At 40.7% G+C, this 25,004-nt stretch overlaps 1 protein-coding gene across 2 annotated transcripts in view; it reads left to right on the top strand.

The window, feature by feature from the left end:
• Positions 1-25,004, top strand: part of PISD (phosphatidylserine decarboxylase) — a 318,298-nt gene that overhangs the window by 61,133 nt on the left and 232,161 nt on the right. For both annotated transcript variants that reach the window (XM_044068852.1, XM_044068853.1), the window contains exon 2: positions 10,572-10,737. In XM_044068852.1, coding sequence (XP_043924787.1) covers positions 10,572-10,737 — 166 coding nt within the window. The remainder of the gene's footprint in view (positions 1-10,571; positions 10,738-25,004) is intronic.

Raw genomic sequence — 25,004 nt, 5'->3', positions numbered from 1 at the left:
AGGTGTACTGACTATCAGTGCCAAATATGGCCAATCTGAACCATTACTAAACCCCTTTAATCTCGGCCTTCTCCACTGTTTACATTCCAGAAGGCTGGAAAACAGTCACTGTAATGCCTTTATACAAAGGTGGTCCAATCACAGATCCTGGGCACTGTATATCTGTTAGACTCGCAAGCCTCATCTGTAAAGCTATGGAAAGTATCTTATCAGATCTCATTAATCTGGACATTGATAATCTCTTACTCCTGGACCCTCATCAATTCATCTTTGTCAAATGAAGGTCCTTTCTCTCTAACCTTATTAATTTCCAAAACGGTGGATACTAGTTGTGAGTTACATACAGCATTATAGACTGTCTTGAAAATCTGAATATAAATCTCATGATGTGTGGAGGATGGCTAATTGGTTGTCTGAAGGAATTTTATCATTGGGACATGCAGTTTGATGCATACCTTATTCTGCAGTACATACCACTATGGGCTGGTGCATGGTCTTGCACCATTTCCCAGTTCTCGCAAACCTGTGCATCAGTGTCATGTTCACCTTCGCTGATGTGCAGATAGTGGGGACATGGGACTTATCATTTTATTTATTTGTGTTTGTTTACAGGGGGTAGCACACTGATCTCCATGGACCTTTTTCAGACTCTGCCCGAGAGTGCTCTCTAGTTAAAGGAGAACCACACCCACACACTCAAAAACATGTTTATTTCATCATGGTTTGGTGTTTCCTACATTTTAACACCACTCTGGGACTATTTACAGTTTTTTTTAAATATTTTTATTTGTAATTTTTGAGTCTGACCACATGGGATCTGGCATCTTGAAGTAATTCTGATTGTTTAGGCTGACTCTAGGCATCCCACAATGCAGTGCTTGTCTGTAAAAAAATTACACCATGCAGGTCTCTTTCTTCCTAAAGGTCCAGTCACTGCATTGATATTACATGCATACACTGCTGTCTTTCAGTCAGTTTTAAGTAACGTTTCATGCCGTCCAATGACTACTAAAAACACAAATAGTGCAAATGCCACAGAACAGCCTTTCAAAGTGCTTTTTATTGCTGCTTCTTTTTAGAATGGCTAAACTGCAGTCTTTTTTTGAAGCCTGAATTGTACTACTTTGACTAATCTCCCATCCCCTTTCACACCTAACTTCCCTAGCTATCAAAGTGCTAAGGGTAATTTGAGCTGTTACCCGCTGTGATTGACAGCTCACAGCAGGAGACTTGACTCATGTACTCTCATTGTTCTAGCCTTTACTTTCTGTATGGGTACAGGAAGGATGAGGGAGCTGTGACATCACAGCATGGGTGGGTTTTTAGGACGGTAGTGGTGATGTCATTTTGGGGAGGGAAATGGCCAGAAAACTACCTGTATTCATTGGCCTTGATGACATCAGTGAAGTGGAGACTGCAGCAAGCTTTTCCAGGGTGGGATAAAAGTTTTTTGAAAGTGTAACCAGCACAGTAAGGTAGTGTTCTAGTGGAGAGAGACACTCGATTTAAAATATTTTAAATGCTGTATTGTTTATTCATAGCAGGGACAGTAAATAGGGAGAAAAAAGACTGAGAAGTTGAGCATTTAATAATAGAATTCCATTATTGTCCTTTAAGTGACTTGCTCAGAGTTGCACAGTTTGGCATTGAAGGCTGAGAAAATCAAACCCTAGGCCTCTGGTTTGCAGGAAACAGCTTGGTAATAGCTCCTTAATCCTCTGTGCCAACTGCCAGATTGTCAAGGATAATGAGTCCACCCCTTTCTCCATGCCTCCTCTCCTGTAGTTGACCATGCTTTTGAGAAGCTGTTGGATCGAGGAGGAACAATTTAGACTGTCCTTGAACCTCCACTCCCTGCAACACACATAATGGAGTTTATGGAAGGAGGCATAAGATGCTTTTCTTAAGGAGATGTTAACAAAAATGATTTCCTTTAAAACACCATGCTCCATGCAAGTATAAAGTTACAGATAAATGGAAATCAGTAAGCATAGCTTGTACTGACAGAATTAAATAACAGGACCATGAGGTAAGATCAGTAAATGGTCACAAGCTTAAACACAGTGCTTCTTCTAACGTCTGGTGCAAACTTTTTTTTACAGTTGTGTTTATTATAATAAAAATATTTTGCATCTTCCTGAGCTAGTTTCTTGTCTTTACTTGAAGTATTTCAAAAACTGACTTGGATTTACATACTACAAAGCTAAGTTTTTGTTTGATGAAGATTATATGTAAAAGTAGTCTTGAATCATGACCTAGGGAGTGGTGAGATGTAAAGAATGGATTGATGGCTGCAAGAAAGGAAAATGTGGAAGAAAAGGAGACTGCATTTCACTGTGTTGAGCAGTGCCTTGGCTGAGAGGGAGGAACTGAGGAAGGGAGGTGGTGGGTATAAAGACAGATGTCATAAAATCTGCAAGGGTTTGGCAGTTGTATGAGTGGGCTGCCGGACTGACTGGAAAACCAGTCAGAGAATGATTTTAAAGCCTTGGCCTTAACTATACTCATGCTGTTCTTTAAAATGCGATGGTTCAATAAAGATGTTGAAAAAGGAAAGAATTGTGGGCGTAGCAGAATCTGAGTCGGGCACATAAAGTCCAAAGAGAGGGCATGCATATGGAGGTGCCCAGGTGAGCACTTGCTAGATTACACTACATAAAATGAGCAAATTGTTATAAGAATGGAAGTGAGAGAGAGAGAGAGAGAGAGATGAAATGTCTGTCACTTTGGGACAGTATGTTGCAAACTGGCACTTTGTACTTGCAGACAGGAATACAAGGACATGGTGCTGAGTGTGATTCTAGCAGTGACAGGTGCCTGGTTAGGCAGGTAGACTGTAGCATGGAAAAGAGTGAGGCTGACACTGGATACCTAGAGTAACTCCTGATATTTGTCAAATGAGGAAGCCCTGGAAGCCAGCATGACTCAAAAAATAAATAAATAAATAAATAAAATAAAAATAAAAAAAAAAGGTGGATGGGGTTAAACAAGAGAATATTGATGTATGTTTGAACAGAATTTGGGGGAGCCACTTCTGTTTTACCTTATAAAAAGCTCCTCGGAAATCAAGAGAGGCTTAGACCCTGGAATATGTAATGATGGGAGGAAAGACTGCATTAAAGTAGTGGTGAGGAGTCTTAATACTGGAGAACTGAATAGGACTGAACAAAGTGGATTTGGGGAAATGGGCAAGAAATATCCCCCTTAATGTAGGTGCCAGCACCAGGGAGTAGCAGAGCTGAACATCACGTAGTGCAGGATGAAGGAGAGTAGTGGTGGGCATCTGGTAAGAAAGAGAAAGGCGCTGCAGACTTGAGGGTTTGCAAAAAAGGAGCTTTTTCAGATCTGGCAGTGGGAGCAGTGCGATAGAAAGATTAACAAAAAAAAAAAAAAACGTAGCACTAGCACTGCTTCTGTTATTACAATCTGTCCAGATGTTTCACATGGGCATTTTAACTGCAATGCAGCAGGTTTTGCGATGCATTTTATGTTGATATGACACGAAAATTTTCTAAAAGAATTAAGGAGCATTTAGATGTGATTAGGACCCATGATAAAAACAGTGCTTTGTTTAAAAATAGTACTGTTTGTACAAGTTTTAAAAATTATATATTTCTGTTTTGGAGTGTGTTTCTTTAAACTTAAGGGAAGGTTGTTGCAAAAAGCTTTACATCACAAACCGTACCAACACACTCCCATTTCTAACATTGTACATCACATATAATCTACCCAATCTTTCTCAGTCAATTGTTACATAACTCATTTAAGTCCTGCTGCCTTTTAGGCCTCATTCCTCCCTTGTATGTATTGTTCCCACAATTCTCATTTTTTTTCCTGTGTAGTTTGCTCTCACCCTTTTGTAAACATCTCCGTTCCAGTTGTTTTATCTTTCTTACTATATTCACTACTTTTGGTATAGTTAGTTTAGCTTTTGCTTCCCCATTTCCTAGTAATTCCTTTTTTGGCAGCCACCATTATTAGACACAGCAAGGCCTTGCCAAGTCTAGGCAATTCCAATTCTGTATCATAGCTTGGAAGAATCATGCCCGTTGTCAGACCAGTCTGCCCACCCGGCATCTCCGACAGTGCATCCCGCAGGGAATCCTCAAATTCTGCCAGCTCACCACTCTCCCAGAACATATGTTCCCAGTTGCCTCTTTTTTTCCCCGTCACACCTCCAACATTTACGGTCTACCTGAGGAAAAAATTATTTTGGAGTCTACTTGGGGTATAAAGATATCTATGTAAACATTTCCAGGCAAAAATCCTAAATCTAGATTTTGTTGCATATTTGGGAGACATATATATATCCTCCCATTGTTTATTTGTGAATTGCTTATCCAATCTCTCTTACCAATCCTTTCTAACCCTCTCTGATTGATTCTTATAGTTATCTTGCAGTATTTTATATGCTGTACTAATTATTCCTTTTTTTAATGGCAGCTTCTATTCTAGATTATATTAAAAACTCTACCAGTGCTGGTCTTTCATTTAGGACCCCCCTATTTCTTTCTTTGCCTATACTCTGATGCCAATCCCTGATGGGGAAGGCAATATGTAACCTGCAGTCTAAACAAATTATTGGCATCTTCCCATTCTGTCATCTTTCCCTCTAGTTATTTGCTGCCATTACCTTTTGCCAATTTGTTTCCAAGAAATCCTGGCCCCCTCTTGCCTGTTGTCTGTAGCTCTGATTGCAGTCATACCTATTGACATAATCTCCTTTCTCCATCCCTGTGTTGGTTTAGTTCTTATAATACTTTTCTGCTACTTTATGGATGTAATATTCTTTGTGGTTATTATTCTCCTTAAAGGCCTGCATCCAAAAATCCTAGTCACTGCTTATTTCTTGAGCTTCCCCTGTGTTTTTTATCATGATCCCTTTCCAGTTTGAATTGTAGTTTTTTTGTTTGTGCTATGCATAGGAGTCTTAACTGTGTAGTTCTGAAATACCCCTTCAAATTGGGTAATCCCAGTCTGTCCTGTTCTGCTGGAAGAATCAGGTTATCCTGCTTGACTCTTGCTGTCTTCCCCTCCCAGATAAAGTCCTTCAACTCATTATTAATTGCTATCCACAAATTCTCCTCTGGTTGATAAAAACATGCTTGACCTGTGTGTAAGACTAAAGGGACTAAAAACATTTTACCTGCTTATATTTTACTATCCATATCCATATGACAAAGCTTCTTTTGCTTAGTCTCTTCCCACATATCCTTAGCCCATATGAAGCTGGATCTGATGGATCCTTACCCTCCTTGGGTATTACAGCCACCACTGCTTTCTTCCAGGACAGTGGTGCTTCTCCTTCTCTTAAGATATTGTAGAGCAAAACCTTTCAGATCTTGATCAGCTTTTTCTCCTAGCTTCCAAACTTCCACAGGGATGCCATCTGTTCCTGGGGACTTTCCTGTAGATTCGATATACATCACAATTTTTATCTCATCTCCTCCTATCCTGTTAGTAATTGAGCCTCATCTACCTCTAGCCTTGACATATTTAATTCTTCATAAACATTTCTATTTGTATCTTTTCTTGATTTTCATATTTATCTGCTTTATAGAGACTCAGAATTTCCAAAATATTTCTAATACCTCTACAGGATCTCATTACCTTCTTTGTTATAGGCTCCATAAGTTTGGCGACAGCCCTTTCTAGTTTCTGTTGTCCAACTCGTTGTGCTAAAAGATTTTGTGCTCTAGTGTTTTTATCAAAACAAACAGTTGCTTAACAGCAATCTTTCTAAGCTTGTGTATATTATCGAGGTAGTCCCTTATTTTCTGTCTAGCATTCTGCGGTTGATCCTCCTTCTGTTCTTTGAGGTTCCCCCTATTCTGCAATACTTTCACATTTGTCAGTCCCTCTAATTCTGGTTACTTCTTAATCATAGCTCCCTTTCTTTTATTTCCACCCTATTTTTAAAATCCACCTTAATTTTATCCCATACCCTAGCTATATTTTCAGAAGAAATTTCTATCCTCTCAACAGCTCCTGAATAATTTCCACTACCCATTCCTTAAATTCCTCTCTTTTTAACAGATAGGTGGGAAAGCGCCTGTGGCTTATTTTTATTTCATTACCATGTATTTTTGTTTTAGCTGTTATTGGCCCATGACCTGAAAATAGTTTTTGAGTGGGTATCAAAACCTTCAATTAAATGCACATGTTCTTGTGAAATGTAAATTTTGTGTAGCCTAGGCCAGTTTTATATCTTGGGGAATAATATGTAAATTCACTCCTAACTCCTATTACTGAATTCACATCTTCCATGCCAAATATTTTTATAAATTTCTTCATAAATCTGCCCTTTGTTATATTTTCCCTTCTGGTCCCCCAGACGCATCTTCACTGCTGCAAATCAAGTTTCAGTTCCCACCTGTAAGTAATATTCCTTGCTGAAAAGTGATTTCTCCCAGAATTTCCTTAAGCTCCCTTACAACAGTTTTAGGTGGAATGTAAATACATATCCGTATAATCCTCCTCCCTTGCCAGTAGCCCCTTAGCACTACTAATCTGCTAGTATTATCTTTTTTTATCTTCTATCACTGTTGGAGCTCTTCTTTCAATTAATGTTAGTACTCATCTTTTCCTTTGTCCCATGTATTCTACTGAATAACCATCCTGGAAACCTTTCTTTATCAAATTCACATGTTCAGTTCTTTCTAAGTGTGTCTCTTGTAACATAGCTATTTGCACTCTACATTTTTTTAATATAGTTCACTACTCTTTCTTGTTTGTATTTATCTCTGAGGCAATTTGCATTTAAATACATTAAAGACAGCATCATTGTATTAAAAAGTTATTATTCCTACCTTTTATGTAGAACACCTTTTTTGTTAAATGTCTAGTTCCAAGTTTTGTGTTACATGCATACACTGTGTGGCAGGTTGAACTTTTTTATACAATTGTTTCTATTCATATACATTTGAGCCTATGTCACATCTTATTAAACTTTTTGTTTTATTGAACGCTCTCAAAAAAAACTCAATCTCATTACCCGCTAAAGCCTGTTAACTTAATATAAAACTATGTACACTTTTAAATATTGAAGTTTTAACTTTCTAATAGGAACAAAAGTCCCAAACTGACAGCCACACTCACAGACAGACTTGTGTTAGCCTAAGAGAAAAGTCATCCATGTTAAGATGCATGGTGCAGCCTGTGCTTCTACTAAGTGCTGATTGGTTTTGTCTTATCTTTATTGTGCTAACAGCTGGTAAAAAAAACCCTGAATGTTTTCAGAGAATATTGTCTAATTTGGGAAAATCCCTGAATGCTTTCAGAGAACATTATCTCTTAGCCAATTTCTCTTTTCTTTTTTTTCCCTCTGCCAATGACTCTCCACTAGACTGTAGCCAGTTTCTCTTTATCAGATTGCATGAAGGCATGAGAACCAGGCAGCCAGTTTCTCTTTATCAGATTGTTTCCATGGAAATGGAAACACAAAGACCAGCTGCAGAATTGTTACGGAGCTTACATGCATTTGCTAGAAAAAAAGCCTCCTAATATTCAGTGTTCTTTTTTATTTACTTGCTCTCTGTTGAAACTTGTTAGTAAATCAATCTAAGGTCTTTAATCCAGTCATTTGCCCATGCAAGAATGAGGAAAAATCACATTAACTTTTCATTTATCATGCTTTTTAACCAGGCTTTTTTGTACACTGCAGTGCCTACATTTATTAAAAGTGAACAAGAAAAGAGAGAGAGATGGGGGAGAAAGAAAGAAAAAAAAAAGAACAGCAGAACCTGTTTACAATCCCCATTACACTTAAAAATAACTAAAACTAACTTTAGTTTATAGCATGTAATGAAAGACACATGCCACAAACTTGGTACCATTTAAGAAAAGAAAAATAATTACTTAGTTAACTTTCTCTCTCCTCTTGCCCTCTCCAAAGCACTTTCCTGAACATTAATGACATGAAGAAGGACATATGCTTCAGAGTCCCCCACAAGTCCAACAAAGTCTTAAAAAGTTTAACAGTTTCATATTTTCACATTGTCATATTTCACAAATATAATTATTCTATTGTAATCCCATATTAAGTTACTGGTTTTATTACTGTTCATCTCCAAAATCCTGTCTCTGTTTCATTTCCAATGTACTGTTGATTCTTCTGGTGAACTGTTTTGCTCCCTTCCTTCTCTGCAATATTTTCCATTGAAAATTTTGAAAAGGTTTGACAGGTACAGTCCCTCTGTGGTTTTTATTACCAGAAGAACAATAAGCTGAATCTCCTGTTTCACAGCTTATTTTTTGTTGGACAAACTTTTGTATCAAAAAATTCCAGAGAAGAATACCTTGAAGATAGCTGAGTACAGCAGTTTGAATTTCACACATGCATCTCGACATTCCCTGAATAGTGGAACAAATTTGCTCCTCTTCTCTCTGGTTTACAATGAGTAATCATTCTCCACAAACACTCTGCTGTCTCCCACTTTTAGTACTTTGTCCGGCTGGCACAATTTTGTCAGCATCAACTCCTTCTGCTGGTAGGACTGCATCTTTATTGTTAAAGGTCTAGGTTGTTTTCTTATAGCCAGCTTTGGAGCTTACACATAATGCACCCTTTCAACTAACAACTCCTGCTGTATAGTACCAGACCAGTTGCTTATTTGTGCTTTCATAAAATTAATGCAGTATGTTCCTTCCAGCTTCTCTGGTATAGTTGAAAGTCTCAGGTTTTCCCTTCTTGCTCTGTCCTCTAATTCTATTATTTTTTAAACATCTCTTCCTGCGCAGTATCCTATTCAGCCAACTTTTTCTTTATTTCAACCTCTGATTTTTGCAGCTTTATCATCTCATCTGAATATCTGTTTAAAGCTTCTTCCATTTTTTTCCAGCCTTGTGTTAGTGTTTTGTTTATTTTAACTAGGTATGTATGCAGTTGTCTTATGTCTTCCTTTAGGTTACTGGAAGTAGTGTCTGAAAGTTGCATTGCTTTTTGCTGAGCGCCTGCAGAACTCTCCCCAATCAGTGTTCTTTCGTCACTCTTTCTAGCTGATTTTTTTTCCAGGTCTTCTGTATTTCTTTATTCCTGGCATCTAGGCAGTGCACTTACTAGCCAGTTACTGAAATTTACCCATAAACGCAAGTCTGCTGGCCTTCTCTGCTGAGTTTCTGTTTTCACACTAGCAGAGCTAGAAACAAGCCGCTACTTAATGTGCAGCCATCTTTGAAGTCAGGAAGGGCTAGGATATTGAGCTATGGGTGAAGGGCAGGTTGGGAAGTTGGGGACAGGAAACATGAAAGTGAGTGGTTGCAACAAACTTGAGACAATTGTTGGAAAAAAGAAGAGGCAGTGATGAGAGAGCATGATACAGTGGGAGAAGATGTTGGAAAAGGAGTTGAGGGGAGGTACTTTTATGAAAGGTTTTGAGTTCAGAGGAATCTGGCTGTGGAAAGTAGGAAGATATGTGGCAACTGGGGGAAGAGAGGAGTTTATGGGTATAATCCAGGGTGTACACATGAGGGATATTTTTTGCAGGGAAGCGGTGGAAATTTGAATAGAGGACATTTGGTAAGAGATGTAGAGAGTGAATATTAGAAAAAATGTGTATGTGCTAGGGCAGGAGAGTGGTGTGTTAAAATTATAATGTAAGATGTGAAAAATGTGTTGTAATTATGTTACAATTTTACTGAATTTGCAAATTATAGTTCTGTTCTTTTTAAGAAAGAGATTGAATATATATGTAAATGTTTTCATTTTTTCCTATAAGTTTTCATTTTCTGTAAGATATTTTTAATGTTGCACTAACAGTGATACTGCATTTCATGCCTTCAAAATTAAAATTTGGTTATTACAAGTTTTTATAAAAATAAAGTATTATAGTCGCAGTACACAGTGAGTTCATATCCTAATCTGTAACCCTGATGTGTTTGTTTTATTTTTATTTTATTTAACATTTGTTGACCGGGCTGGTCCAACTGGATTTATGTCCATTTTCAGTGGAGGCCCGGGGAGAAAAGCTCAGCACTTCAGAACAGAATAACAAATACATAGGTACATTACCAGGTTTTGGCAAGTAATAATAGTACATTACATTTTAGGTTATGAGTAAGGAAAAAAACAATTGTAGTTAACAAATCAAGTATGGATATACATGCAACAATATATAAGGTAAGTGAAATAGAGCACTATTAAACTAAACAAGTTACACACATTATTGTTAGTAAAAGATTATTGAGTTTATGTGAGTGAGGGGAATGTAACCTGTAGATTGTAGTAGGTATTACTTATTTATACCCTGATTACAATGAAATACAGAAAGTTGGCAAATTATTGTTTGGGATTAGAAGGTAGTCATAGGTAGTTGTTGAATCTAGAATAATTTGTGTTTAAGCTAGTTGCATTAAACCAGTAGACCAGCTGTCATGTTACTGTTGCTCTTAATCACAAAATACAGGTTACTGAGACAGGAGAGGCTTAGCTGAGCACAGGTGTTCCCATCCTATTTCCTGAGCCCCTCTTGTGCAGCTAACCAAATTGGGATGTAGCAGTGAGTGCTGGCTAACCCTCTCTGGTGGTGATCGTATCTGATGCTGTCCTGTGTCTCTGTGTGTGTAATCTACAGGTTACATTTCCCTCAGCTGGCTCTCAGGCGAAGGCTGGGCCAGCTCAGCTGCATGTCCAGGTCGTCTCTGAAACTTCGATCTTGGCCTCTCACTTTCCTCTATTACTTCCTACCTTTCGATGCTCTCCGACCTTTGACCAGAGTAGGATGGCGGCCCACCAGCCGGGTAAGTGAGTTACCAGTCCCTTGTGGGGTTACATAGTTTACTGAGCTGTGTGTTGTGCGAGCCAGTCTGCTGGGAATCCATATGACATTTAGTTGGTGGTGTATTCTGTGGTGCGAGGTGAAAGTTATCCAACTGACTCTTATTGCTGACTGATGGTCATACCTGAAGGGAAGTCATTGTCAGGATGTTCTTCGTTCCACATTGCTGCAGTCCTTACTATTGGGTAGTCCGCTGTCCAGTCGGCCCGAATACCAGAGTATATGGCTGACGTCGGTCAGGGCGCATTAGACTGACGTCAGTACGTCAGGGTACTAATGCGCATGACCGACGTCATATCCTCAGTCTTTTTTGCCGCATGGTCCGATGCAGAAGCAGTTTTGCGAGTGCAGGTTGGCGTTCTGAAATATTTCCGAAACCGGAGTTTCAGACCGAATCAGAGTTGGCTAAGTACCCGTTGGGGAACAATTTGTTTTTTCTTGCCTCAGTATTTAACCGGATGTCAGAAAAAGTGAATAACTGTATTTCTTGTGGGAAACAGATACCTCATAGGGATTACCATACCTTGTGTATACCTTGTTTAGGGCCTGAGCACGACGTTGTTGGATGCCGCTCTTGTGCTAGGTTTAACAAACGCACTATTAAGAGGAGGTTAGACTGTGCCAGGTTAGTGTTTGGGAAGCGTTGCAATTATAAAATGCCGTCGGATGCTCCGACGCCCGCTTCGTCCAAGAAGCGCAAGGACAAAACAGCGAAGCCTAGGGTTGATGAACCGGCAGTCCCGGACGTCGGTTCTTTAGAAGGCTCAGTGGAGCCAGAGGTTTTGCCAGGTGTTTCTATGGAGTCTCAGGCAGAAACTTTACTGTTACAGGATGTGCCTTCTCAGGAGGTAGGCCAGGCTGAGGGGCTTCTCAGGTAACTGTTCTTCCCTCTCTTCCCAAGGTAGTTAGAGCCTCTCCTTCTGTTGCCAAAACTTCTTTGAGAGGTAGGCCAAGTTCAGCTTCAGTGGGGGCTTCTCCTAGCATTTCGGCTTCTGTACCTAAGAAACATATGCTTAAAATGGCAGAAGATTTGATTACTATGATTAGAGGTTCTATGCCCCCTCCTGATAAGAGGCCTAGGGTGGAACCGGAGTTTGATAGTTTTGAACAGTGTTCAGAGGCTTCTGAGTCTTCTGCGGAGGATTTGCAGGAGTATCCTCCTTATTCTGATTCTGATGTGGATGATTCCACTCCTACAGCTTCTCCTCCTGAGGATTTCTCATTTTCAGAGACTCTGCATTCCATGAGGGAGCACTTTAAATGGGAAGGCCAGGATTACTCTGATTTCAGGAAAAGGCTTAGGGAATTCTTGTTTTTACCCCAGCATAGGCCCTTAGCTATACCTCCTGTGTTGGATGTGGTGGAAGATGTTTTTGCAGAGGCTTCCCTGAACCCTGACTCTTTGCCTCCTGCTCCTGTTAAACCTGATAGGTACTATAGGGTGCCCGAAGCTCATAAGTATTTGTTTAAGAGTCCTAGGGCGGACCCAGAAACTGTTTCTCAGGGGCCTAAAGGTGTTAAGGCCTCTGTGGTTAAAAATCCTGTTCCCACTGATAAAGAGGCAAGGGCTTTGGATAGGTGGGGAAAGAAAGTGTATACTTCTTCCACTCTAGCCATGAGAGCGTTGAATTGTCAGTTTCACATGCTAAAATATCAAAATTTTCTCCTTTCACAATTGAAATCTAAGGTGGATGCTTTGGCGGAAGGTATTGAGTGTAAAGAGTTGCTGGATTTGGTTCATGTGTCTGAACAAGTGGGTAAGCATTCTTTGCAATGTGGTTTTGATGCTGTACAGGCCTCCTCGAGGGTGGCTGCCACTAGTTCTGTTCTTCGCAGGCATGCCTGGTTGAGGGATCAGAATTTAGCTGAGCATGTTAAGACAAGGATTTTGGATGCTCCTTTACAGTCTGATGTGTTGTTTGGTTCGCCTGTGGAAGCAGTTTTAAAGAAAATGGAGGACAAAGCTAAGTCTATGCAAACTGTTAAGGATTTCTTGCAGGTGCAGCCACCGAAGTTTAGTAGAAATTGGCCTGCTAAGGGGTGGACATATCCTGCTTATGATTCCCAGTCTAGGGGTAGGTCTAGACGTGGTAGGGGCAGAGCTCAAGGTTCTTTTAGGCCTAGAACAGGGAGTTCACCTGCTCAGACTTCTGGTGAGGGCAGGGGTCAGTCCTTTCGTAAACAGACCCAATGACCTGCCTTTTCAGCTGCCAGTAGATTCTCGTCTGGCAGCTCCTTTGGGAGGAAGACTGTCTCTTTTCAAAGAAAATTGGGATTTAGTTACTCAAGACAGATGGGTGTTGGATATCATTCACCACGGTTACAGGTTTTATTTCCATACATTGCCCCCTTTCAAAGGCATGCCAGACGTTCCTCCTCCACAAAGAAAAGAGGCTCACAAGCAAATTTCTCAGTTACTCCAGATGGGGGCCATTCAGCCAGTCCCTGTATCAGAAAGGGGCCTAGGATTTTATTCTCGCCTGTTCCTAGTACCAAAGAAGGGGAACACGTGGAGACCAATTTTGGATTTATCTCTCCTCAACACTTATCTGGACATTCCCAAGTTCAAGATGTTGACGTTACAACAGCTTTTACCTCTGCTGGGCAAAGATCACTGGATGGTAACTTTAGATCTCAAGGAAGCTTACCTTCATGTGCCTATAAGGCTAAGTTGCAGGAAGTATCTGCGGTTTCGAGCTGGAAATTCTCATTATCAGTTCTCTGCATTGCCCTTTGGCTTATCTACTGCCCAGAGTATTCACAAAGGTTCTGGCTCCAGTGATAGCTTACTTCAGGCTACAAGGAATTCAAATCTATCCTTACTTGGGCGACTGCCTGATTCTGGCTCAAGAGAAGGAAGACCTTCTACAGCATCTGGAATATGTTATAGCAGTGCTAAGATGCCTAGGGTATTCTGTGAGCGAAATAAAGTCCAGTCTAGTACCCTCTCAAGACATGTGCTTTCTGGGTGTGAGACTGAATACAGCAGCCCAGATGGCCTTTTTAACCCCGGACAAACAAAAGAGTCTATCACTTTACTTCCATCAACTATCTCATCAGTCCGTGCTGACTGCAAGGACAGTCCTTCAAGCATTAGGGTTCATGGCATCTTGTATTCTGGTGCTTCCCAATGCCAAACTGCATATGAGGAAGCTACAATGGTATCTCAAAATGTATGGACACAGCACTGCCAGGATTTGGACACTGTCATTCAAATAATACCTTGCCTTCAAAAAGAATTTTTGTGGTGGGCTCAGGAATGTCACCTAAACAAGGGACTCTCTGTGACCCGGCCAGAGGCGAGTCAGATTTTAACGACAGATGCCTCGGACATTGCTTGGGGAGCTCATCTAAATGGAAAGTGGATACAAGACAAGTGGCCTGCCAGACTACAGCATCTACATATCAACATGAAGGAGATGTTAGCAGTCCAGTTTGCATTAATGGCTTTCAAGGAGTTACTTCTTCCAGGGCAGGTGTTGATTCTAACAGACAACACAACTGTCATGTGGTACATCAACAAGCAAGGGGAACACATTCTTATCCTCTATGCAGGCAAGCAATGATTTTATGGGAGACTGCGCTAAGCTTGCAACTAACTCTTCAGGCAAGGTTTCTGCCAGGAGCACAGAACTCCTTAGCAGATGTGTTAAGCAGACAAATCATGGATCCCCACGAGTGGAAACTGGATCTTCATGTATTTCAGAAATTGACAGTGTCATGGGGAACTCCAGACATAGATCTGTTCGCTTCTCCACTAAACCACCAGCTGCCAAAGTTTTGCACAAAGGGGTTTCATCACACAGCTTGGAAAGTGGATGCTCTGTCTTTCAGTTGGAAAAACCTTCATGTGTATGCCTTTCCGCCTCTGCCTCTTCTTCCAAAGGTGCTATTAAAAGTCAGACAAGACAAGCCAAGGATGATTTTGATAGCTCCAGATTGGCCTCGGCAGCACTGGTACCCACTACTAAGGAGTCTGGTAAGGAAGCCTCCATGGCCTTTACCTTTGATTCCTCATCTGTTATCTCAGAAGGACGGTCATCTGCTCAATGTCAAGCTTCACACTCTTCATCTAACAGCCTGGCATATTCTGTGTTGAAACACAGCAGGTCTCAACTTCCTCAACAAGTTTTAAATGTGATTATGGAAGCTAGAAGACCTAGTACAAGGAAGGTGTACGCAGAAAAATGGAAGAGATTTTTATTTTGGAGTACAGCAAAGAATTTGGAGATTTCTGAGCCTAATTTGAGTGTGGCTCTTCAATATCTTACTGAGTTATTGGACAAAGGTTTGTCCTTCTCTTCCATTAAGATTCATGCTGCAGCAATTTCAGCTCACTATGATTGTGACCCACCATTGTTTTCGCATCCTTTGTTCAAGCAGTTTCTTAGAGGGGCAAAGAATATAAGACCCCCGTAGAGCTCCTACTCCTGCTTGGGATCTCAATTTTGTGTTGGAAAAACTTACTCTACAACCTTTTGAGCCTGCGGCTACTGCTGAATTGAAATACTTGTCATGGAAGACTGCTTTTCTGTTGGCTATTACTTCTGCAAGAAGGGTGTCTGAGTTGCAGGCCCTTATGGCAGTTGAGCCCTTTTGATTTTCCATAAGGATAGGGTATCATTACGTACTAATCCTTCCTTTATGCCTAAGGTGGTTTCTAGTGTGGCTTTAAACCAAACTATTCATTTGCCTACTTTTTATGCAGACCCCCAAAATAAAGGGAAAAGATTTTGCACACTTTAGATGTACACAGGCAATTGCGTTATTATTTAAGCAGGACTAAGGATTTTAGGCAGTCTCAGCAGTTGTTTGTTTCTTTTGCTTTGAGTTCGCAGGGCAAGCCTGTGTCAAAACAAACTATTTCTAGGTGGATTGGGTTTTGCATTGCATTTTGTTATTCCCATCATGGCAAGGAGATTCCAGCTGGGATTAGGCCTCATTCCACTAGGGCTACTGCCACTTCAACAGCATTTCTAAGGGGTGGCAACTAAGGATATTTTGGAGGCAGCTACTTGGAGTTCAGTGCATACTTTCTCTAAGCATTATCACCTTCCTATCTACTCTAAGTCTAGGGCTGGTTTTGCCACAGCTGTTTTGCAAGGCATGTTGTCAGCTCCTACTTCTTTATGATTTGCCAGCCTCCCTTACCTCTGCTTTGGGATTCTACCCAATAGTAAGGACTGCAGCAATGTGGAACGAAGAACATAGTACAGTTTTGTACCTACCATAAATGTAGATGTTCGAGGATCCACATTGCTGCAGTCCAATTTACCCTCCCTCCTTCCCCTCTGTGTTTAGGGGTGTTTGTGTAGGTGAGGTTATATGTTGATATTTTTGTATATATTTTTGTATATATTGTACATATTTTTGGTGCAGGTATTTTGGGCCTTGTCTTTTTAGGGTCTTCTGGCATCTGGGGCAAGAAAAGACTGAGGATATGACGTCGGTCATGCGCATTAGTACCCTGACGTACTGACGTCAGTCTAATGCGCCCTGACCGACGTCAGCCATATACTCTGGTATTCGGGCCGACTGGACAGCGGACTACCCAATAGTAAGGACTGCAGCAATGTGGATCCTCGAACATCTACATTTATGGTAGGTACAAAACTGTACTTTTTGTTACCATTCTGAGTCTTTGTGTCGCAGTGTTGTGTAATCACATAAACAGTGGTCATAGAGCTGATGCTGAACATAGGTGTACCCTGCTTGGTCCTGCGACTGGACATGCTGAGGGTCAGAGCTGGTTAGACAAGGTGCTAAAAGTAGTACTAGTACAAGAAGCAGCAGTGTAAAGTACCCAACATCTAGAAAATAACCCTAGCGGGGTCACCCCATTGTCATGTTATTTATACTTTCCTCTTGTTTTATGTTACGTAGGAGATGCATGGATGTGTTCTTTCACGTCTCACTGCTTGATTTGGTATATGTAAAATAATATCACTGTAACCCTTTGGAGTTTGTCTTCCAGGATTTTAGTGGTGTTTGTCCAGCACTGTGCTGTAGGTTTGCTGTGATGCAGTTGGAGTTCATTTGTATCTTTGAGTTTTTAAATGTTGGAACTTTGAGTTGTAGAAATAGACTGGCTGTTCTAGTTGTTAGATGTAAGGATCTGTATGTAACGCAGATAGCATCAGGGCTGGTTGCTGAGCCTTTACTTTGTGTTGCCACAGCCATGTTTCATAAGTGGGCAAGATTTAGCTCTCTCTGACATCTCTCTACCCAACAGTTTTTACAGCAAACCAGCTGATGTGGTAGAGAAGGACCTGAGTACCTGTCACAGGGTTACTGTTTGATAAGGTATAGTGCTTCGTAAGGCATTAACCTGCTTATATGAGTGCTTGGTGAGTCTAGGGAAGTGCAACCACTCTGTTGTGAAGCTACCTTTATGGGGCTAATATTTGGTAGGGTATGGAGCATTTCAGTGGCGTTCAAGTTATTCATTTGAGTAACATGCCTAGTTTGTTTGATCACCTATCTATTTTTTCCGTACAATTCTTTGTATATAATATTTAATACATTCTTATTTCAAAAACTGTTCCAAATCCTGTTAAAGGATCTTGAAAAGGAAGGCACATTTAATTTAGTGAAATGATAGTGCCATGCACCGTAGAGAGTGACACTCCGTTTGGAGTGACTTTATCATATCTAAAATATACGGTTTGAAGTTTGGTGCTGAACTCTGCTAGATCTCTGCATGATATGGCTCCAGCTATCAGAAAATTCCAGGTTTCCTTGCATTGCCATTTGCTGTTTTGTGATCTTTTGTTTTTTGGTTATAGTTTTGACTGACTGATTGTCAGGTCTTCTGCAACTTGTGTATAATAATTCTCTGTATGTGCTTGAAATATTTTACTGTAATTCATCTATATTGGAGCTCTTTATGTGCTAGTAACATTTGTAATGTAAATTGTCTTTACTTGAGCTTTCTCCTCGGGTCCCCACGGAAAATGGGCTTCTAGCCCAGTTGGACTAACTCGGTTAACAAATGTCAAATAAATAAAATAAAAATGAAGGCAAGATAATTTGAATTGATGAAGGCTGATCCTCAACAGATGTTTTTTTATTAAGTTTTTACATTTCTTTTTGTCATATTATGCTGCAAAGTTTGTTGTCAAATGCACTTTGTGTGTTTATGACCTCTGTACTGATTTGAAAAGTATGAATTAGTTTTTTATCTTTAAAAAGGAGGAATGTAAATTAGTTGTTGGTAACTGGGAACTTTTGGTGCTGTTGATGAATAGCCCTGCGATTTGTCAGACACTGAGTTATGTTTCATCTCTGAAGTGGGAATGCTTTTTGTCCTGCAGATGTCTAATAGAATGTTTTATTATGCTTCTACATCATTACTTAAAAATATGAACGTCTAGTTAGTAGTAATCCCAGATAAGCAATGAGTGCAGGTGAATGTCACACTACCGATACCTGTGTTGGCACTGGAAGTGGCACAGTTGTGGTTCTCAGTCCAAAGCTTGTGATAGGATTAAACTCAGTTCCATGAAAAGTAAGAACTGAATAGTTATATTATATTAAACATTGTCATATTTACTTATCATCTCATGGTGCGCTATTCTCGTGAAATCAAAAGTTAAAAACAGTTTTTCAAAATTACTTAAATGCAAAACAAAAACGCTATACTGTGTGCATTTACGTACCATAGTTCATAAAATAAACATTGTGTCTATTTAATGGGGTTCTGTCTAACAGTTTGTTGTGCATACTTCAGGTCAGGTACATTGACATTAGTTTACCTTTGAAGGCAGGTAATGTCTTTGTTAACTCATAATGATGAGTCTGCGGTTAGGCATATATACCTGCACTTTTCATCTTCCCTTCCTGTCCTCTTTTAGATAGATATTCTGGCTGTCTGATCTTCAGCACCTACAGCTTGTAGTGTCAGTAAGCACCGACATGTTAACTTCTCTGCCTCTAACCTTAATCATGCGCCTAAAAGGTAATAGTTTTGCTTGCTTGAATAAAGTACTGACGGACAGCATGTTGGTTATGTAGAGATGCCCTTTCAGCATGCCAAAATCCTTAATGGGCTTTGGAAGGATATTTAGTCGGATTTGAAAACCTAAGCATAAGTACTCACCATAGCAGTATCTCAAATCCCCCTCCCCCAATTTTCTGACCCTCTGTCATTGACGTGTCTGTTCTCCAATAGGCCACTCATTTGTCTGTCACCATTTTTATTGAGGAGGTTTTTTTTTTTGTCCTAGCACCTGGAAGCTCCTATGGTCAGAGCAGTACCCCAAGGCTCTCCCTTGTGTGTATCTTGTACTAATACCACCAAACCAACTTAGACGTGTGTCCGAATAGCTTTAAGCTACTCAAACCAACAGGTTGAGCTACGAGCTTAACATAGATCTTAAGAGATTTTTATTTGATTAAAGCTGTTCAGACACACGTCTGTATTGAGGAGGAGTCGGACTAAAATCATCTGTGACCCTGTAGGTGGGCCCTCCCTTTCCAGGAGCAGAGCCACTTATGGTCCCTTACCCCTAAGACTTCCAACCCCACTGTACCACCTTATTTACTCAGTCAGGTGTTTCAGAATCCTTCTGTAACTTGTAGGTAGGCCATCCCTTTCCAGGGATAGTGCAACCTTGAGGTTATATGTCCTCCAGGACTGAGAGGCAAAAGCTTTGGGTGTATTTTTGATATACAAGAGAAGGGAATGGAATGCTAACTATGTGCCACAAAGTTGATCTTGGAAACGGTACCAGCTGTGGTATGCAAATCTCGGTTATCAAACATTTTTGTCAGCTAAACAATCATGCTTACAACATTTCCACAAGGTAATATATGTTATAAACAATCATGCTTACATCGCCGTAAGATGTTATGTGCCTACCCTAATCCTTTTCATGGCACTTGTCACTTTGTAACATTCTGAATTTGTCACAAACCTCATGCATAGAACTTTGAGCAGCTCTTAAATCTCCCTTTTTCTGATGTTGCAAGTTTACATCTCTGCCCCCGTTGACAGTATTTAATTGAAGATTGACATCCATTCTGTTCATCCGGTCACTGTTCATATCTAATTACAAACAGTTCATCATTCCAGCAATCTGTATGGTGGCCTTGTTTCAGCAACATTATCACCTCTACCACCTGTCTGCACAGCCCGCAGGGATCGAAGGAATCAAGTATTTTATTTAAACCATTCATTTTTTAATGCATCATCATTGTAAACATCTCATTCATGTAGTAAAATAATATGACTAAGTAGAACTTTTCACTAAGTCATAAGCCCTTAAAGTTAAATGTTGTATGCACCCGCTAATTTGATCCTCCAAAGTACCAATACATTCCATTTCCATGAAACTTAAAATACTGAAATTCATAGTCTGTCCTTCATTAATTGCTCCCCAGCTTTCATCCTTCATGTTTTAACAGTGGTTGTCACAAATTTCTGTGCTGGTACATAAACTACTTGGATCTTTGTTTAAAAGAATGCATATATCTTACATTGTATAAAAAATGCATATGTCTTGCATTGAATATTTTTCAATCACTGTTTGAGGTAAATGTCAAATGTAGAAAGTATGCATTCCATTTTCACACACAGCAGAGATTTTTGCTAATATCTTTTACCAGTAGTATTTACATTAATAATAAATTCCATTAGATTTTAGCAAAATATCAGCATATCGAAGCATTAACAGAGATACAAGTAAGCAGTTATAAAATCCAGGGTTAAACACGCATCATGTAAATCTGTGCACCGGCCCAGTACTTTAAAATTTAAATAGCATCTGTATAAATCCCTCTCTCGTGTTTATTCTATTGCACTTTGACTATTCATATGATTTAATGTTTCACCATGCTTAAAGCGAGATGCAGAATTTGTTTGCAGGTTCCTATCAGAAGACCGAAGACACATGTTTCCGAATGTGTCTTGGTCAAACTGAAAACACTGAAACGGCAAAAGCGAATTCTTTCCCTGGGAAAGAATTTGCTTGGCCGCTTCAGTAGTTTGCCGTTTTCGGCACTATAGTGCGGTCTCGAAGTTGGTATATTTAAGTAGGGGGTGTGGGGGTGAAGCCCCCCACTTAATGTCATATTTTAAAGTGTTTTCTTTCTTTTTTTTTTTCCCAAGGGAAAAAAATCGCTGTTCTGACAATTCGGTTTTGTAAGCTTTCGCTGATATGGGGTCGATTTAATCACCGTTCGCTTACCTAAACATTCGGTGATCTAATATAGACCCTGTTTGCAGACTGTTTCAGCTTGCATGCCTTGTTGATCAGTGTTAAACATAAACCAAGGAACTGATGCAGTGCGGAAACCAACAGAACAAGCAAAAACCGCACTGAAACAGGGGCAGGTGATGGAACAAAAATGCCTTTATTGTTAAAAACACACCAGTATTGAGCGCTTTCATCCGTAACAGCTGGGACTTCATCAGAATACAACCAAATACCATACAGACAGAATAAATACCCCTCCAAAACTCATAATAGGTTAACTAGTTAGCCAATCATTTACTAAAAGCAGTTGACACCCATTTGGAAAGAAATTAAAAGTAAATGCACTTAAAATGTTAATATGAAAAGCATATGTTCTTTGTGTTTCACTGTTGCAGTCACCACTTTTGAGTTATCTGCTTGCAGTAGTCCTCAGTCGGCCTGATAGACAAAGTCTTGGGTTCTGCGTCGGTTGCTGTCCCTTCTTCCATGACATCAGGGGTATAAAACATGCACCCAATGCCATTACATCAGTCTTTCTTGCCATGAGGTGCCCGAAGCAGAAGCAGTTCACAAATGCCAGTTGGCCGACTCCAGAAATTTTCGTATTCGAGTTTCAGAACCGAAGTCAACTAAAGCTAAGTACCCCGGGGAAACATTTTCTTGCTCCTTACCGATGTCAGTAAAAGTTAATAATTGCATTACTTGTGGAAAGCAAATACCTCATAAAGATTTTCATTTGTACTGTATTCCTTGCCTGGGCCCTGACCACGATGTACCGTGCTGTCGGTTTTGTGCTTTATTTAATCAGCGCACTATCCGTCGTTGGTATATTTTCGCCTCTAAAAATTTTGGTTCTCTGTTTAATTATCCAGCAGTATCATCTGTTAGCCATCCAACTACCAGGATTCCGAAAAAAAACGCAAGGATAAAGACAGAGATAGGCTGCCGAGGTCCAAAACTGCCGCTAATGCTTCTCCTAAGCCAGTCGCCAGTTTGCCGGTACTCAGTGAGGCGCTTTCGCAGCCCCTGATACCCGCTATTTCAGATTCGCAGGCCTCTACTGAGACCCACTGGGAGTCCGGTATGCCGCGAGATGCTTCAACTATGGAACCTGCGGATGCCACTATCTTGGAGGGGTCCAGATTCGCTGTGCAGGCACCGGCTTCTGAGGGTGTATTTAGGCCTACGGACTTGCATATTAAACCAATGCCGCCTCCTTCTTTTAGGCCTAAATCTCGACCCATGGCTAAAAAAAACTATGCTCAGGCCTCTATGCCTAAAAAACAAATGATAAGAATGGCTGAAGATCTTATAACTCTAATCAGGGGAAGCCAGCCTCCCCCTTCTAAGAGGCCTAGGACTGAAGTTGTTTGAATCTTCTGACCAGGATTCTGATTTTTCTGACTCTTCTGATGATCTGGATTTGCCCTTATCTACTTATGAGGATGCTGATGCAGAGGACTCTATTCCCTCTGCTTCCCCTCCAGAGGATTTTTCTTTTGGTGAAACCTTACATACTCTAAGGGAGCATTTCCACTGGGAAAGCCAGGATTTTTCTGATTCAAAAAAGAGGCTTAGGGATTTCTTACTCCTGCCTCAGCGTAGGCCTTTAGCTATTCCTCCTGTACTAGACATTGTTGATGATGCTTTTTCGGAATCTAGTTTGACCCCGGATTCTTTGCCTCCTGCTCCCAGAAAACCTGACCGATATTACAGGGTCCCTGATTCACACAAGTTCCTTTTTAAAAATCCTATTGCGGATCCAGAGACTATTTCACAGGGACCCAAGGGCATTAAGGCTTCTACTGCTAAAAATCCTACCCCTTCTGATAGAGACTCCAGGGCACTGGATAGATAGGGTAAGAAGGTTTTCACTTCTGCAGCCTTGGCCATTAGGGCTTTAAACTGCCAGTTTTTCATATGTTAAAGTATCAACGACATGTTATTGGATTGCTTAACAGAAAATGATGATGATTCCTGACTGTGCGGAAAATAAAGAATTACAGGATTTAATGCATTCTGTTGAACAGGTTGGAAAACATACTTTTCAATGTGGATCTGATTCTTTAGAGGCCCCTTGCAGGGCTGCTGTTACTGGGTCTGTGCTCAGAAGGCATGCTTGGCTTAAGGAGCAATCTTTACCTGATCATGTTAAAGCTAAATTGTTGGATGCTCCCTTAAATCAGGACCGCCTGTTTGGCAACAAGGCTGTGGAAGTTCTTAAAAAGATGGAAGATAAAGCTAAATATATGCAAACTGTTAAACATTTCTTACAACTTCAGCCTCCTAGATTTAGTAGGCACTGGCCCTCTAAGAATTGGTCCTTTCCAGCCTCTTCAAGGTCTTCCCAAGCCAAACCCAGACATAGAAGAAACCCCAGGTTTCAGTCCCAGGGGACAAAACAAGACTAAGCAGTGGGGGGTTTCTGCACCCAAATCAGAGAGTAGTAAGACTCCACCTATGGAAAACAGTCTCAATGACTTGCTTCTAAAACTCCCAAGCACTTCCCAACTGAATGCTCCTTTAGGCGGAAAGATTGGTCTGCAGGCCAAAAACTGGGAACTCATTACCCAGGACAAATGTTTTTAAATATAGTGTCCCAAGGATACAGATTTCACTTCCATACCTTACCAGCACCAAGCAGGTGGCCAGATCTACCCCCAAATCAGTGGGCAGAGGCCCAAAATCAAGTACTCTCTGTCGAGCATGGGGGCTATTCAGTTGGTACCAGAAGAGGAAAAGGGACAAGGGTTCTATACAAGACTTTTCATGGTACCCAGAAAAGACAATACATGGCGTCCTATCCTGGACCTTTGTACTCTAAATACCTTTCTGGTGATTCCAAAAATCAAGATGCTGACTCTTCACCAGCTGCTTCCTATGCTAGGCAAAGATGCGTGGTTGGCAACACTAGATAAAAAGAAGCATACCTGCACATCCCCATCAGGGAGTTTTGCAGAAAATACCTGTGCTTCAAAGCAGGCTACATGCACTATAAGTTCTCTGCACTGCCATTTGGCTTATCTACTGCGCCCAGGGTATTCACAAAGTGCCTAGCTCCAGTCATTGTATTCTGCAGGCAAAGAAATATTCAAATATACCCATATCTGGACGATTGTCTAATTCAGGCAGAAAGCCAGGACATACTTTTGAATCATCTGGCCTTTGTTCAAAGGGTACTGACCTGTCTGGGGTACACCGTAAATGAAAAGAAATCACACCTGGTACCCTGTCAACAAATTATATTCCTGGGAGCAAGCTTGAATACAACATCCCAGATGGCTTTCCTCATGCCGGAGAAACAGATTCATTTGACAACCTACTTCAAACAAGTGGCCACAAAAAACCCAGTTATCTGCAAAGCAAATACTGCAAGCCTTGAGGTTCATTCCCTGTATTCTTCTCATTCCATATGCAAGGCTGCATATGAGGAAACTGCAATGGTATCTCAAAAGCCTATGGGGTCAACATTCACAGGATCTAGAAACAATGATTCCTATCATACCTTGCCTACACCTAGAGTTCCTTTGGTGGGCAGAGGCCTGCCACCAAAACAGGGGTCTACCATTCACACTACCCCCTGCCACCCAAAACTTAACAACAGACGCATCAGACTATGCATGGGGGGCCCAACTGGCAGGGAAGTGCATTCAAGGCAAATGGAACCCAAGTCAAATGCACCTGCATATCTATCAAAAAGAAATGTTAGCTGTACAGAATGCTCTGACAGCCTTCAAGGACCACATTCTTCCAGGACAGTTAATGATAAAGACGGACAACACCACTGTTATGTGGTACATAAACAAGCAGGGGGGTACACATTCTTACCCCCTCTGCAGACTAGCCATGGCATTGTGGAACACAACCCTGAGCTGTCGAGTACATTTACAAGCTCAATTCCTGCCAGGAAAACTAAATACACTGGCAGACGAACTAAGCAGAAACCTCATGGACCCACACGAATGGAAACTGGAACTAAGGATTTTCAACATGTTGACAAGCAAATGGGGGAGCCCAGATATAGACCTGTTTG

Source organism: Protopterus annectens, chromosome 4.part0, assembly GCF_019279795.1.
Source record: "Protopterus annectens isolate FY-2018-M chromosome 4.part0, PAN1.0, whole genome shotgun sequence".
In the NCBI taxonomy this organism is placed as follows: Eukaryota; Metazoa; Chordata; order Ceratodontiformes; family Protopteridae; genus Protopterus; species Protopterus annectens.
This window is presented reverse-complemented; position numbering and strand designations above follow the sequence as displayed.